The 13,637-nt window shown below is 47.4% G+C and overlaps 1 protein-coding gene across 1 annotated transcript in view; it reads right to left on the reverse strand.

Moving 5' to 3' along the window:
• Nucleotides 1–2,406: 2,406 nt before the first annotated feature.
• Nucleotides 2,407–13,637, reverse strand: part of notch2 (notch receptor 2) — a 45,940-nt gene continuing 34,709 nt past the window's right edge. The window contains exons 23-34 of the mRNA XM_076278510.1: nt 13,037–13,279; nt 12,644–12,756; nt 11,194–11,714; nt 10,527–10,868; nt 10,226–10,368; nt 9,880–10,084; nt 9,452–9,536; nt 8,646–8,808; nt 8,004–8,323; nt 7,347–7,494; nt 7,090–7,187; nt 2,407–6,371 (exon numbers count right to left, since the gene is read on the reverse strand). Of these exons, the coding sequence (XP_076134625.1) occupies nt 4,890–6,371; nt 7,090–7,187; nt 7,347–7,494; nt 8,004–8,323; nt 8,646–8,808; nt 9,452–9,536; nt 9,880–10,084; nt 10,226–10,368; nt 10,527–10,868; nt 11,194–11,714; nt 12,644–12,756; nt 13,037–13,279 (3,863 nt within the window). The 3' untranslated portion in view covers nt 2,407–4,889. The remainder of the gene's footprint in view (nt 6,372–7,089; nt 7,188–7,346; nt 7,495–8,003; nt 8,324–8,645; nt 8,809–9,451; nt 9,537–9,879; nt 10,085–10,225; nt 10,369–10,526; nt 10,869–11,193; nt 11,715–12,643; nt 12,757–13,036; nt 13,280–13,637) is intronic.

Genomic DNA, 13,637 nt, shown 5'->3' on the forward strand with positions numbered 1-13,637 from the left:
TGCCCATACAGTGCAACAAAGAACTTGGTCCCAGTATCTTTTAGGTCACTATGAGTGGCATCAGGTTCCCCAAGCACTGTATTGAGACCAGGAATGGTATTTCCTAGGAATACTTTCAGCGCAGATGTCTTGCCCTTCAAATGGGATGTGACACTGCCTCCTATCCCTGTGGGAAGGGTAAGACATCTGCGCTGAAAGTACTCCTAGGAAATACCATTCCTGGTCTCAATGAACAACACTCGCTACCAGATTTACAGTCGCAGCAAAAAGCCTCCTAAGCTTAAAAAGCTTCCTCCAACAGATGACAACCTGATGCTGCACATACTGCATGCTCATCTTCAGGTCATGTTGTGGAAGGCTGCAGGTCAGAGAGAGCCTCCTGCAGAGGCCAAAGACATCACACAGTTTGGGTGGGAGGTTGCTAGTGAAGGGGCTGTCATGCCCGCTCTTGCCATTCAGGCAGTGGCTCCAGTAAATTTGCTTGATGTCACCAGCTGTAGCTGCAGCACATTGAAAGCCTGTAGCAAAGGAAACTGCAGCTGCCATGCTGCAAGTCTCAGTTGCACTGACTATTGCAAGTGTGAAGGGGGTGAGGTCCACTGCTGCAATAAAGATCAAGAAGATGATGAGACTGAAGGGAATGAGGAAAGAAATGATGAAGATGGTGAAAGCTATTGAGTGGGATTGTGTGGTTGTTGTTAAATATGTGTGTGTGTGTGTGTGTGTGCGTGTGTGTGTGCATACTGTATATAGTTATATAGTTTACAGTGTGTGTGTGTGTCTGTGTGTGTGTGTGTGTGTGTGTGTGTGTGTGCGTGCGTGTGTGCGTGCGTGCGCGCGCGCGCGCGTTGCATGTTGTATATAGTTCTTGTATATAGTTCTTGTGCATTTGTGTACGTGTGCATGCTGGATATAGTTATTTTGCATATTGTATAGTTCTTGTGGGTTTGTGTGTCTGCATGCTGTTATATAGTTATTACCTCCGCCAAGGAGGTTATGTTTTCATCGGGGTTTGTTTGTCTGTTTGTTTGTTTGTCTGTGTGTCTGTTCATCTGTTTGTTCGTAAGATAACTCAAAAAGTTTGAGAGTGATCCGGATCACCGTCTGGATCCAGGAGGCGGTTATGTTTTCGCTTGGCGGAGGTCTGCACTCTCGGAGTGCTTTTCTAGTTTTGCATGGCACACTTAATTTCTTAATCTGTCTGTCCATAGGTCAACACTGCCTCCTTACCAAGTTTCTTAAAGGTTTTCACCAACTCACCCAACCAAGTACACGTGTTTACCTTGGAAAAACAATTTTGAGCCTGGCTTTATCACACTATCTGCTTTTGTATGTATGCAAATTAGAGCATTTTTAATGAGATAGGGCCTCATTTGCATATGTAAACATTAAAATGTAAAAAGCATGCAATACATTTTTTTCTCATCTTAACATAAGTAATCAACTCAGAAAGTTTCATGGTGATATCTATTATTTCATTTTTTTACCCTATTCACCTGTACTGCCTCGCCTTAACCCTTAAAGGTGTAGGTTTTTGAACGTTCTAAGTTCCGCAACAATTGAAGGTTCTAAAATTCTATGTTGAATTCAATGAACCCAGATATTCTTTAGAACGTTCATTTCTCAACATTCCCGTCACACTGGTGTGACGGTACTCCTTTAAGGGTTAATTGCCTATTTATGCTAATTATGCAAATTGCCCAAAGTGCAACTTTAGGCAACCAAGTTGAATTCCACCCACTAGGCCTATAGATGACATTTCTGCAATAAAACTTTAGGGTACTCAACATTTCTGGGTTCATGAAATCACGACTAGACTATGGCCCTCGTGGCTCGAGAGAAAGGCGTTCCTAAAGCCACTCATTGGTACATGTTGTACGGGTGAGTGTACGATGATTTCGAGACATCTCGAAAGCAGCATTAGCTGTAGTGGGTAAACTGTGATGACCATAGACATAATATCTCAATTATGTCTATGGTGATGACGTCTAGTTAGCTGTGATCAACCCCAAATGTAGCCTACCTATCCTTGCCTATTGGGTATACTGAGTATACATGTGGGTATACTGAGATGGTGATGCTTTTGAACTGGGTATACTGCGTAGTCCTGCGTATCACGTAGACTACACCACTGCTTTGCATTTTTTTTGTAGTTTGTTGTCTTGGTATGCATATATTTGTAGGTTAATCAAAAACCAAGGTCAACCCAAGAGCATTAATATACTGTTTGCTCTAAGGCATTTTCCAAAGCCCACAATTAAAAAGGCCAGCTGGTATATCTTGTGAGGCTCTTCATGAACTTGTTTCAAAAAGGTGTCACTATCTTACTTACTTAGCCTACTTGAATCTTATTTGCTTAATATCAAAGTTATGAAGAATGTACCAAAAGAAAATGAGATGCTTGGGTAGATCCTAACAACTTTATTTGTTGATTCAAATATAAACGAATCATTTCCTCGCTTGGTTACTTTGGACTTGTCCATTATTCACAAGGTTCATCAACTGTTGTACCAACGCGAGAGATCTACTTCATATAAGACATACACATTTATATAGCTTTTTATATATATACCGTATATATTTGGTTAACAAGGTTCATGAACATTTTTAAAAAGTTTATTTACAGCATTAAAAAAACAAAAGCCTTGCATAATATTTAAGTGAAAACACCATGCTCTTTGAGCCCTGCTGATTCGATCATGGGGTTAAGGGACCAGGGGTCCTAAAGGCACACAGAGATACAAATCAGCACACTTTGACACCCTTAAAGCAAACAAGCATAAGTGCCACAGAGAGAATTTGTAGGGGTCGGTTGAGTTTCATCTACACACGTGACATTCAAGGCATCTGATTTGACCAACTCGGAGCAAAACTGGAAAAAAAAAATATGCCACGTATAAACAATAAGACCAAAAATGTAATGCTATCCTTTTACACATTCCTCTGCTCTGTTTCGTCTTCTGATTTGGGGTTTGCAGTCCCCTGTGTACCGTATATGTGTATGATTTCTTTTTTTTTCTATAGTGATAAGTTTGCCTTGACAAAAGTGTGTGTTAGCTTTGGGTAGGTACAATTTAACACTGACCCTCTGGTTTGTTTAAAAAAAAAAAAAAAAAAAAAAAAAAAAAAAACAATAACCAAACAGGACATAACAAATCATTCAAATCAATCTCAAGAAAAAAACACAAAATACTTGTAGCAACTACACTTTTTTGGATTGTATCTTCAGGATTTTGGTTGGATGTTGGGATGTTGGTGTGCTGTGCTGTGCAAAGAAGAAAAACTGATTGTACAGTGTCACGAAGACACTCCAAAAAGCATACACCATGAGGCATGAGAACTCCCCATAGTACAGATAAATCTCTAAGCACAATATCTTTTTTTGTTTTCTTTCAAAAAAAATCAAAGAATCTCAAATAGGTGTACAATATAGTGGAAAAACAGAGAAGACTAATTGATTTGGGAGAAGAACCATAATTTCAGAAATTAAGAAAATGAAGAGACAGTTTAAACCGATGAGAACAATAACATGACAGTATACAGGTAAAACAGTAACAGTAATTACAATAATGGTGTTCGTAAAAAGACACAGTGCCTTTGGCATAAACTGTCGTGGGACAATACTAACATGGCTACCGTTGCTTCCAGTTGTCTCAACTTACATTTCCTCACCTCCAGCTTCCAGAATGTCATAATCTTGTTCAAAAATTCAGTAATACTTTGATAAGCCAACTGCAAATCAATCAATCCGAAAATACAAATCACATGATACATTACCACTGCCAAAACGAGACTTTCACTTCTCCATTATTAGGTTTTGTTGACTTTAGTGCCAATTGAACAAAGTACTGGTAGCCATACCTTTCTGTTACCCTACCTCTCTAAAGCACAGGCTGTACAAAAACACAGTAACAGAGATGCCAGGCCATTTTAGAGAGATACTTATAAAGACAGGAAACGTGAAGTTCAAACGATTTACACCACAGTTGAGCTTAGAACCACACCTTCGACAGCTGTGCCTGTGTGCTGTTCTTTGTGTGCACCTCTTCCTCATGGATGCTCTTTTGAGCAAAATCTAAATTCACCTTAGACAAAACCATAAATCACCATACAGATTCTATCTGCTGAGAACAGTAAAAGGCAGTTTAAGCTTCAAGATAACATCTCTCCTAAAGCAGGTTGACCCATCATACAAAAAAAGACACAACATCATTAAATTAACAATAACCCAGTACACAAAGAAGCACTAGCAACATTTGACTTAAAGACATTACAAAAACAATGATGAAACAAAAGCTTTCGTTGACCAAATATCCTTCAAAATGTATAAAGCCAAAGTAAAACAGCCCACCAAGGGCAGTAGAAAGTGTCCCTTGTTTTGGTGGTCACAGTTATATCACTGTCCGTAGATGACACAATAATCTCCTTTTGATCGTGGCCACGACTTGGATTTCCAAGCATCATCCATCCGTTAAGGTCATTAGTTTCAGCCTTCATTAGTCCTGACACCTTTTTGATGATTGTTTATGCTGTCCCACAGGCCTGGACTTGTTGGACCTGGCTGAACTGACGAGACGTTCTAATCCTAGCTGGTTATACTGGATACATTTTCTTTCATTTTACTTGGGCACAACAAGCAGTATTAGAAGAGATTCAGTAACTACATATACACACACACATACACACACACTACCAATACTGAAGTGCATAGCAATAAAAGCATTACAAATAGACATCGGAAGAGACAGTAACTAGTGGATATAAGATTAAGACAAAGGAATTTTCTTTAAAAAAAAAAAAAAAAAAGGACCAAAAAAGGAAAACACTGTAGTTTCCACCAGCAAGCTCAGCTGACTCGAGCTGAGCCGAGCGGCGCGCAGTCTGGAGTCTCAGGCGTAGATGCTGCTCCGCTGCGGCTGCTGGGCCTGCGGCGTCTGCGGCTGCTGGGCCTGCGGCGTCTGCTGCTGTGCGGGCGGCTGCAGCTGCGCCTGCTCTGGAATGTGTGTGTGGCAGGGCTGGGCAAGCGCGTGCACGTTCCCCAGCGGCGTGGGGCTGGTGGTGACGTCCGACCAGTCCGAGTTGGAGTGGGGCGAGGACGAGGACCAGGGGTCGGGTGACTCAGGCGACGGGGTGAGGTAGGGGTGCTCGCTGGCCGGCTGCGTGGGGTGCCCGGGCGTGGTGCCCTCCGAGCCGGTGTTGGGGTAGCTGTGCTGCGACGGCGGCGTGGGGTACTTATCCACGGGGCTCTGCAGAGGCTGGTACGGAGGCAGCTGGCGGCCCTGGCCCTCGACCATGCCCATGGGCATCGCGTGGCTGTGCGAGTGGGCGTGGGAGAGCTGGTGGGCCATGCCGTGCGACATCCCCACGTCGGGCATCGGGTACATCTGGCCGCAGTGCAGGTGGGCCGAGCCCTGTTGGGGGCGGCTCTGGCCCTGGCCCTGCATCTGCCCAGACATCTGAGACTGCTTCAGCATGGCCTGGCCCCCGCCGGGCATCATCTGGAAGGTGACAATGGGTGGCAGCTGCTCGCGGCTCATGGTGATGTTCATGGGCGTGAGCAGGCCCGGGCTGTGGTGCTGGGACATGCCGTGGTGCGAGGCGCCCATCTGGTGGGGCATGGTGCCGAACATGGTGCCCCCGCCACCACCGTAGCCGCCGCCTCCATGCTTGCCCATGCCCACCCACTGCTGCTGGCTGGCCAGCATGTGGCTGACCGGGGGCAGCAGCTGGCGAGGCGTGGGGCTGCTCAGCAGTGGTGGCGACGTGGCGGCTCCAGACGCCGCGGCCGCATCACCGGCGTACGAGTGTGGCGACTCGAGCGAATCCACAGGCGACATGGTGACCGAGCTCTCCGACAACCCAGGGCCCTTGGCATTGGTGGCAGCAGTGGCAGCATTACCCCCCACGGCTCCTCCTCCCACGGGCACGGCTGCTCCTCCTGCAGGCCCTTCCCCTCCGGCCGGCTTCTTCCTCCGCTTGGCCTTCATGTCTTTCAGCTCTTTGGGTCCGCCGCCGCCCGGTCCTCCAGCGCCCCCGCTCACCTTGGCGCCGGCTCCTCTTCGGTTCTTCTTGCCCTGCGGGCCGGGCCGCATGCCCATGAAGCCTCCGGCGCCGCCCGCGCCCCCGCACACCATGGAGGAGTGGCCGCCTCCGTTGCCGCCGCCCAGGTGGTTGGGGCCGGCGTGGGGGCTGTGCACCAGGTTGTACTGGTCCAGCAGGCGCACGATGTCGTGGTGCATGCGCTCCTGAGCGGTGTCGCGCGGCAGCCGGTCCAGGTGGTCGGTGATGTCGCGGTTGGAGTAGTGGTCGAGAAGCACCTGGGCCGCCTCGAAGCTACCCTCCCGCGCTGCCAGGAACAGAGGAGTCTCCTCCTAAGAGATAGGACACACGGGGGAAAGAGAAAGAGAGAAAAACACATGTAACAATGTTTGTAATGTTTGTATATGTCTTTTTATTATTATTATTTTTTTTTATTATTATTCCTGTGGATGCTTGCATATGATTTGCCGTGCCAATAAATCATATCTGAATTGAACTGAATTGAATTGAGAGAGAAACATATGAGTGTCTGAGGTCACAGTTGGAGCTTTGAGGTACCTGCAGGCAAACGTCCTCCCTGATAGCTTGTGAGATGCCTCTGAGTTTGCTCATGTAGCTGACTGCTAAAGCGGAGGGAATGTTGCCAAGAACACTACCTCGCTCAGTTTAAAAATGGAACACAATCACAGGAGAGCTCTATAAACCACCCATTTGACATTATGTCTGAAAATGGTGTGGACATGGACTCTTTGACTGACTCAGCAACTAGAAGGCACAGATTTGCCTAGTAAGGTATGCTGTTCCACAGAAATTCTGACTGGTGGATAAAAAATGACACCTCATAAAAGCCCTGTAGGATATTTTTGGGAAACTTTTTATATTTCTCCAGGTTTGTTTTGAAGAATTGCTGAAAAATCAGCAGTTTCTTTTACAGAGGCAAACACTGACCTTTGCAAATTTTGTTGCCATAAATATATCTCAGACCTGTAGTAAAACAAAGACACCTGACAGGCAAGTGAGAGCAGCATTACTGTGGACCTGCAAGCTCACCTTGTTGTCCTGCATGTCTCGATTGGCTCCATTTTTCAGCAACACCAGAACGGCCTCGACGTTGTTGACTGCGGCTGCCCAGTGCAGAGCTGACTTGCCTGAAATGACACAGAGGGACAACACATCAGGGTGCTGACCAAGATAGCATCCAGAGAGAGAGAGGAACAGAGAAAGAAAAAAGAGGCAGAGAGAGAGAGAGAGAGAGAGAGTGTGAGACACACACAAATACATACATACAGACAGGAAGTATAATTTACCATGATCATCGACAGCATTGACGTCAGCGTGGCAGTGCACCAGTTCCTCTACCATGCCCTCCACGGCAAGACGCGCTGCCAAGATGAGGGGTGTGGTGCCATCGTTCATGCGGGAATCAAGCTCAGTTGCACGGTTACGGATCAGGATCTGGACAGAAGATATACACCAGTCATATAGGCTAGTTGAAACATGGAAAGGGCATTACGAGAGTACTACGAGAGACTACCAGGTTGAAACCCCCTTGTTCACTCCAAACACAGCTCGTATCTCTCTATGCAGTTGACTACATCTGAAAGCCTGACATGCCTCTACGATGAAGGAAATCAACCGTGAAGCTGCATTTCTCAGTCACACCTAGTCAAAGAGAGAGGCAGACTGATAGCCAAAAACAAGCACAACTGAGGGTCCTATTTATAGGAGGGCTGGGTGAAGGCCTGAAACAAACACTCTTGTCGAGCCATTTATTAACATGCGTTTTTGCACTTAATCCTGTATTTTTCATTGTACTCTTTTTGTTCCTCCTTTTTGTTCCTGTCCAATGTATGTTTTTGCATAGATGCAGCACGGGTGGAAGGTCAAACCATCTTTACTACTAAAGTGCAGTAAATTAATGAAGTTAATCCATTTAAAACAGGAGCAGGGCAGCTGCCTCTCACCTGGAACACTCCCTGGGCATCAGCAGCCACAGCGGCATGCAGCGGCGTGCGGCCCATGTTGTCGTGAGCGTTGGGGTCGGCGCCGGCGTCCAGCAGCCTCTTGGCGGCATCGGCCCGGGCGTAACGGGCGGCCAGGTGCAGGGCAGTCTCCCCGGTGCGGTCCGTCTGCGCCATGAGCGTGGCGCCCTGGGCGATCAGGTCGCTGATGACGTTGGAGCCGGCCTCGTCGGCGCCGCTCTCCTCCTCCTCGTCGCCCAACACGCTGGCGCACTCCACACCGCTGCTACGCAACGACGCCAGCATGAGAGGGGTGAAGCCGTCTGGAGAAGATACACAGGGACCAAAGGAGAAATTGACACGACTGAAACCGCTTTGATTTCTGATTTTTTTTTTTTTTTTGAAACTGCTTTTGTTTCTGTTTTTGTTTTGTTTTGACTTCTGTAAAACAACCTTGAGTGTTGAGAAAGGGGCTATAGAAATGTAACTAATCATTATTACTATTGTTAATATTATTATTATTATAAATGAGCAGAATTGCCCCAGTGCCTTTCTTAGGAGATCTATCCACCTCCTGTCAACTACATATCTGGGTAGCTGCTTACATGCTATAGGGTAAGCAGCCGTACGTGATCGTCACTGTACCTGGCCCTTTGACGTTGACGTCCAAGCAGTCCATGTCCAGGTCAGCCTGTGGGGGTGTGAGAGTGATGTCCGCGGCCTTGCGGTGCTGCAGCGTCCACTCCCTTCTGTCCACTGCACCGTCCATAGGCAACAGGGGCTTGTCCTCCATCTGAGGAGTGGCCATCTATGGAGGGGAGAAAGAGACAGAGTAAGGTCAGACAGGGAGGCGGCCATTTTTTTAGGTGTATATTTGACTACTGTTTTGGGGGGGCTATAGAGTGAGGTCAGATATGGAGGTGACCATCCAGGGGTGTACAGCACACACGGCTATTGTCTGGAGTGGACGTGGCAGAGATAGTGTGAAGGCCAAGGAACTACGCTAGCATGCAGTAGTCAGAAAGTCATGGGTTCGATTTCTGGCTGCCACTGTTGTGCCCTTGAGCTAAAAACTTAAACCCTGGTTGCTCCAGGGAGGCTGGCCCCTGCACTTAGTGTCTTTAAGTGGCTTTGGATAAAAGAGTTAGCTAAATGCATTAGTAACTAATTAACCAATTAACTAATTTACCAATGCAATCTGTACAGCTTTTTATTACCAGTACAATTATGTACATAGTCTTTAACCAGTGAAATCTGTACAGAACCATTCCTGTTCATAACCAGCGCAATACATGTTTATATTCTTTTTATATTTTTATATATGTGTATTTTTTTTACTATTTATTGTTCCTCATGAGTCAACAGCACTTTCAATCTCGAAAAAAGTGGCAATGACAATAAAGACTATCTACTATCTATTATCTAAGAGCAGATCGGACTGAAAGACGTACCCTGGGCTTTTTGGGCGGATGCTCCTCTGGCCAGCACTGGTCCTGGCTGCCGTCCAACAGACCATCCTGGGGCTTCTGCATGTTCCTGCAGCAAGGGGGTTATAGGAGACAGAGGACTCAATTAAAAAAGTAAGGATGGTCACTCTGATGTAATACTCCTCCTGTGTGTGTGTGTGTGTGTGTCATGGCATCACCCTTCAAAAATCGAGTTTGGGGTTTAACATATATGTATATACCACCAAAGCAGAAAAAGTCATATGTAACTAAAATAAATACAGCTAAAAATGCAAATAAAGTTTTAAAGTACATTTGTGCTGACTGCAAATCTTTACTATGTTTGCCAGCGTATGTATGCATGTCTGTCCACATGCATACATAAGTGTGTACAGAGAGGTGGGTGTGTGTTTCTGCCAGACCCTGAAACTCACTTGAGGCTGAAGTCGTCCTGGCCCACGGGCTCGCGACGCTTGCTGTTGTTGTTGGCCAGGAAGCCGTCGGGTAGCCACAGGATGCCGTGCTTGCGCTTCCTCTTGGCCGCCAGGACGCCCAGCACCAGGATCACCAGGATGATGGCCGCCGCCACCGCGCACAGGTACAGCCACGGCGGTGGGGGAGGCGACGTTGTGTGATCACCTAGGAGACGAGACAAGGTGAGACGACGTGAGAACATGTGGAATATGACCCAGCACATTTACCAGCCAACATGACATGACGGGGAAAAAAAAGAAAACCGCCCTCTTGTACGTTTTTGAAAGCAATCACTAAGGAACTTACTGTCGACTTGTACGACGGGGTAGAACAGGCCGGATTTGAGGTACTCCGCTGCGATGAAGGAGGCGGCCAGGTCCGTGCTAGAGAAGCACTCCTTGGAGCTCTGTGCGCACTGGCGGTTGTCGATCTCCAGGTACACCTTGGAGCTGCAGAAAAAATACCAGACAGACAGGTTAGCTTTCCGATGATGCGGGAAAAACCACAGCATCATGTGCACAAAGTAACAGCTGAATGAATATGTGCTAAAGATAGTTCCTGGTGACGAGTGGATTGGAAGGGGGGGGGAGGGGGGGGGTGGTCATACCCAATGGCGTCCTTGGAAACCTCCCTCTTGCCCCGCTGCTTGCCCCGGCCGCTGTCGTCCGCCTTGTCGTCGCCGTAGTACGGGAAGATCATGGAGTTCTTCTGGTCGTCCAGCTTGACACGCACGTTGGTGCGGAGCAAGGTGCTGAGCGTGCGCAGGAAGCCCTTGAGGTCGCGCTTAAGCTCGTTGGGCTGCAGCAGCACCACGATCACCAGCGTGCCGTCCGCCAGCTTGGGAGGCACGTCCTCCGAGCAGTCCAGGCCGTCCCAGCCGCACGCCTCTGTGTTGCAGCCCTGGTTGCAATAGCCGTTGGCATAGTGATCCTTGCAGTAGTCATCGTACCTGGGAGCGATCAAGGAGATGGAAAAAGACATTAGAGAAACGGAATTAGGAAAAAGAAAAGAGAAAGGGGTAACAAAAAATAAGTGGGATAGGACAGAAAGACTAGCAAAGAAACCCAAAAAAAACTTCAGAAGTTGCAAGCTACAAACTAACATGATTGGTAGAATCTTATGGCATCTTTTTTTTTTAAACGCTTCATAAGTTTTGAGATGTTATGAACAATCCAGGTATATAACTAACAAATGGGGAGAGCACTTACTGTTGTGTTCTATATAACTTATGAACACCAAGCCTATTGGGGACCACAGTGGAATAAGTTGCTTACTTGCACGGGCTGGGTGCCTGGCACTCAAAGTTGTCAAAGAGGCAGCCGGGATTGTCGCACTCAGGGTCGCAGCGGCCGTTGCGGAAGAGGTCCCAGCAGTGGACGGGCGCTGAGCAGTTCCCCCAGGGCTTGGGCCAGTGCAGCGAGCAGTCGCCGCCGTCCCACGAGCACTCCTGGTTCTTGCACTGCTGGTCACACCAGCCGTCCCCGTACGTCTGCTCGCACTGCACGTACGGACAGGATGGCTCAGGCGTCGGAAGGACCGGCAGCCGCTCACAGTGCCTTCCCTGGAAGGGATGCGGGCAACGACAGGTCATCTGGTTGCGGTTGAGCGGGTCAGGCACGCACGAGCCACCGTTGTGGCACGGGCAGTTCTGGACGATCTCACAGCGGGCACCGCCAAAGCCAGCCGGGCAGCGGCACTGGGGGATGCCGCCTGGCTGGCACGTGCCTCCGTTCTGGCAGCGCAGGTTGGCACAAGTGTAGCCCTCAAAATCACCACAGTTGAAGCCATTGAAGCCCTAAAAGAAAAAAACACATATGTTAAGAGTCTTCCCCTAACATCTGAAATGAAACCTAAACTTTTCACAAACTGAAAGACAAAGAAGGTATTATTGCTCTCTAATACCAGGTCTCTAGTTTAAGTTCAATCCAGACAGAGCACTTGAGGACTGAAAAGAACCCTTCATACCTCAGCGATGTTGTTTCAACCTCTTTGATGCAAGCATGAAGAAAATAAGAAATAGTTCAAAGGCGGATAGAAAAGTGTCAACGGCCAAGCTACTGTTACTATTATTATGTCATTCCTCAGACATCATGACAAGGTGAGCAGAGAACACACATGCACACACACACACACACATACTCACAGGAGAAATTAGTATAGCAACCACAAACCAATCACAAAGCATTAACCCATTTACGCCTAAAATGCCTGCTAAAAACGCCTATAGAATCCTATGGCATTCTAGACTAAATAACCTTATTTCCTGAGGGTTTTCTGAAAAAAAACTAAAAATTGTCAACGTCTACCAAAATGTTATATCTAAGCCTCTGTAGCACCTAGAAACATGAAATAAAAAGCATGCTGCGCTACGCAGCATCCAGCGGGAGGGTCAATGTTGCGCTACGCAGCATCCAGCGGGAGGGTCAATGCATCATGCAGCATCCAGCGCGAATGGGTTAATAAGCATGCAGTGATGTCCCATCAAAGGCCAACAAATCTAGCCTAGCTGGATGTGAAAACCACTAAATGCCGAAACCCAAAACAAAAAGAGCAAAGCAGAGGAAACTGATGACTCATGGTTGAGCACTGAGTCAGGGTTGCAGAGTTGCAGAAAGGTAGAGTAGAACACTCAACAGAAACAAAAGAACAGAGAGAGAGGGGAGAGGAGGGAATATGTGTGTGTGTGTGTGTGTCTGGGTGTGTCTGTGTGTGCAGCATACTCACTGGCTGACATCTACAAGTGTATCCGTGGTTGGAGCTCATGTTCATAAAGCAGTCACCGTTGTTGTGGCATGGCTTGGACAGACACAAGTCCACCACAGATTCACAGTGCCGACCTGTTGGGGCAAGGAGGACAGTAGGACATCAGAGCAGATGAGATCACCACAGTGATGGTAAATGTCCAGGCGTTAAGATACTTTGCAGAGAAATGGCTGAGCTGACACTTTTGATACTATTTGTACTACTTGATTCCTGGCTGCCACCATTGTACCCTTGATCAAGGCACTTAACACTAAAGAGCTCCACGGAGACTGGAGCCCTTGAAAAAACAAAAAACAATTTGACATGGTCACAGTCAGCCCCTGTGGTCAGAGGCGCACAGGGGTCCTGACGTACCTGTGTAGCCGAGGCGGCAGCGGCACTCGTAGTCGTTAACCTGCTGCACACAGTCAAGGCTTCCTGGGGCGTAGCAGGGGCGCGACAGGCACTCATTGATGTCGCCTTCGCAGTGCTCCCCGGTGAAGCCCGGCCTGCACGAGCATGTGTAGCGACCGATGCCGTCCACGCACGAACCGCCATTCAGGCAGCGCTGGCCTTTATCTGAGGCACAGTCGTCCAAGTTCTCTTCACACTGCGCTCCTGTGAGACACACAGAGGGAAGATGGGAAATGAGATGAGAGAGGAAAAACATTTGAGAGTAACCACTGCCGTTTGGATTGACTATGACATACTATTAAGTTTGACTAATAGTACGCATTATAATATGAGCATGTTGTTTTATCATGCATAATATTTGTCACTGTCACAGTCTTTTTCACATTTTTCAAATGTTTGTCATTTTGGACTAAAATATCTTGCAAATACTTTAACTTCTGAACAAATATCTTAACTTAAACTTACTACACTATTAAATAAGTAATCCTGAGGAACTACAATACCAAACAATCATGTCAGTGGACACTAGAGGGAGACTGGACAGCCGTCCACCAGCAACTCA

Source organism: Alosa pseudoharengus, unplaced genomic scaffold (assembly GCF_046254945.1).
Source record: "Alosa pseudoharengus isolate Yale_2024_CS ecotype anadromous, Long Island Sound unplaced genomic scaffold, YU_APseudo_1.1 YU_APseudo_1.1_scf_11, whole genome shotgun sequence".
In the NCBI taxonomy this organism is placed as follows: Eukaryota; Metazoa; Chordata; class Actinopteri; order Clupeiformes; family Clupeidae; genus Alosa; species Alosa pseudoharengus.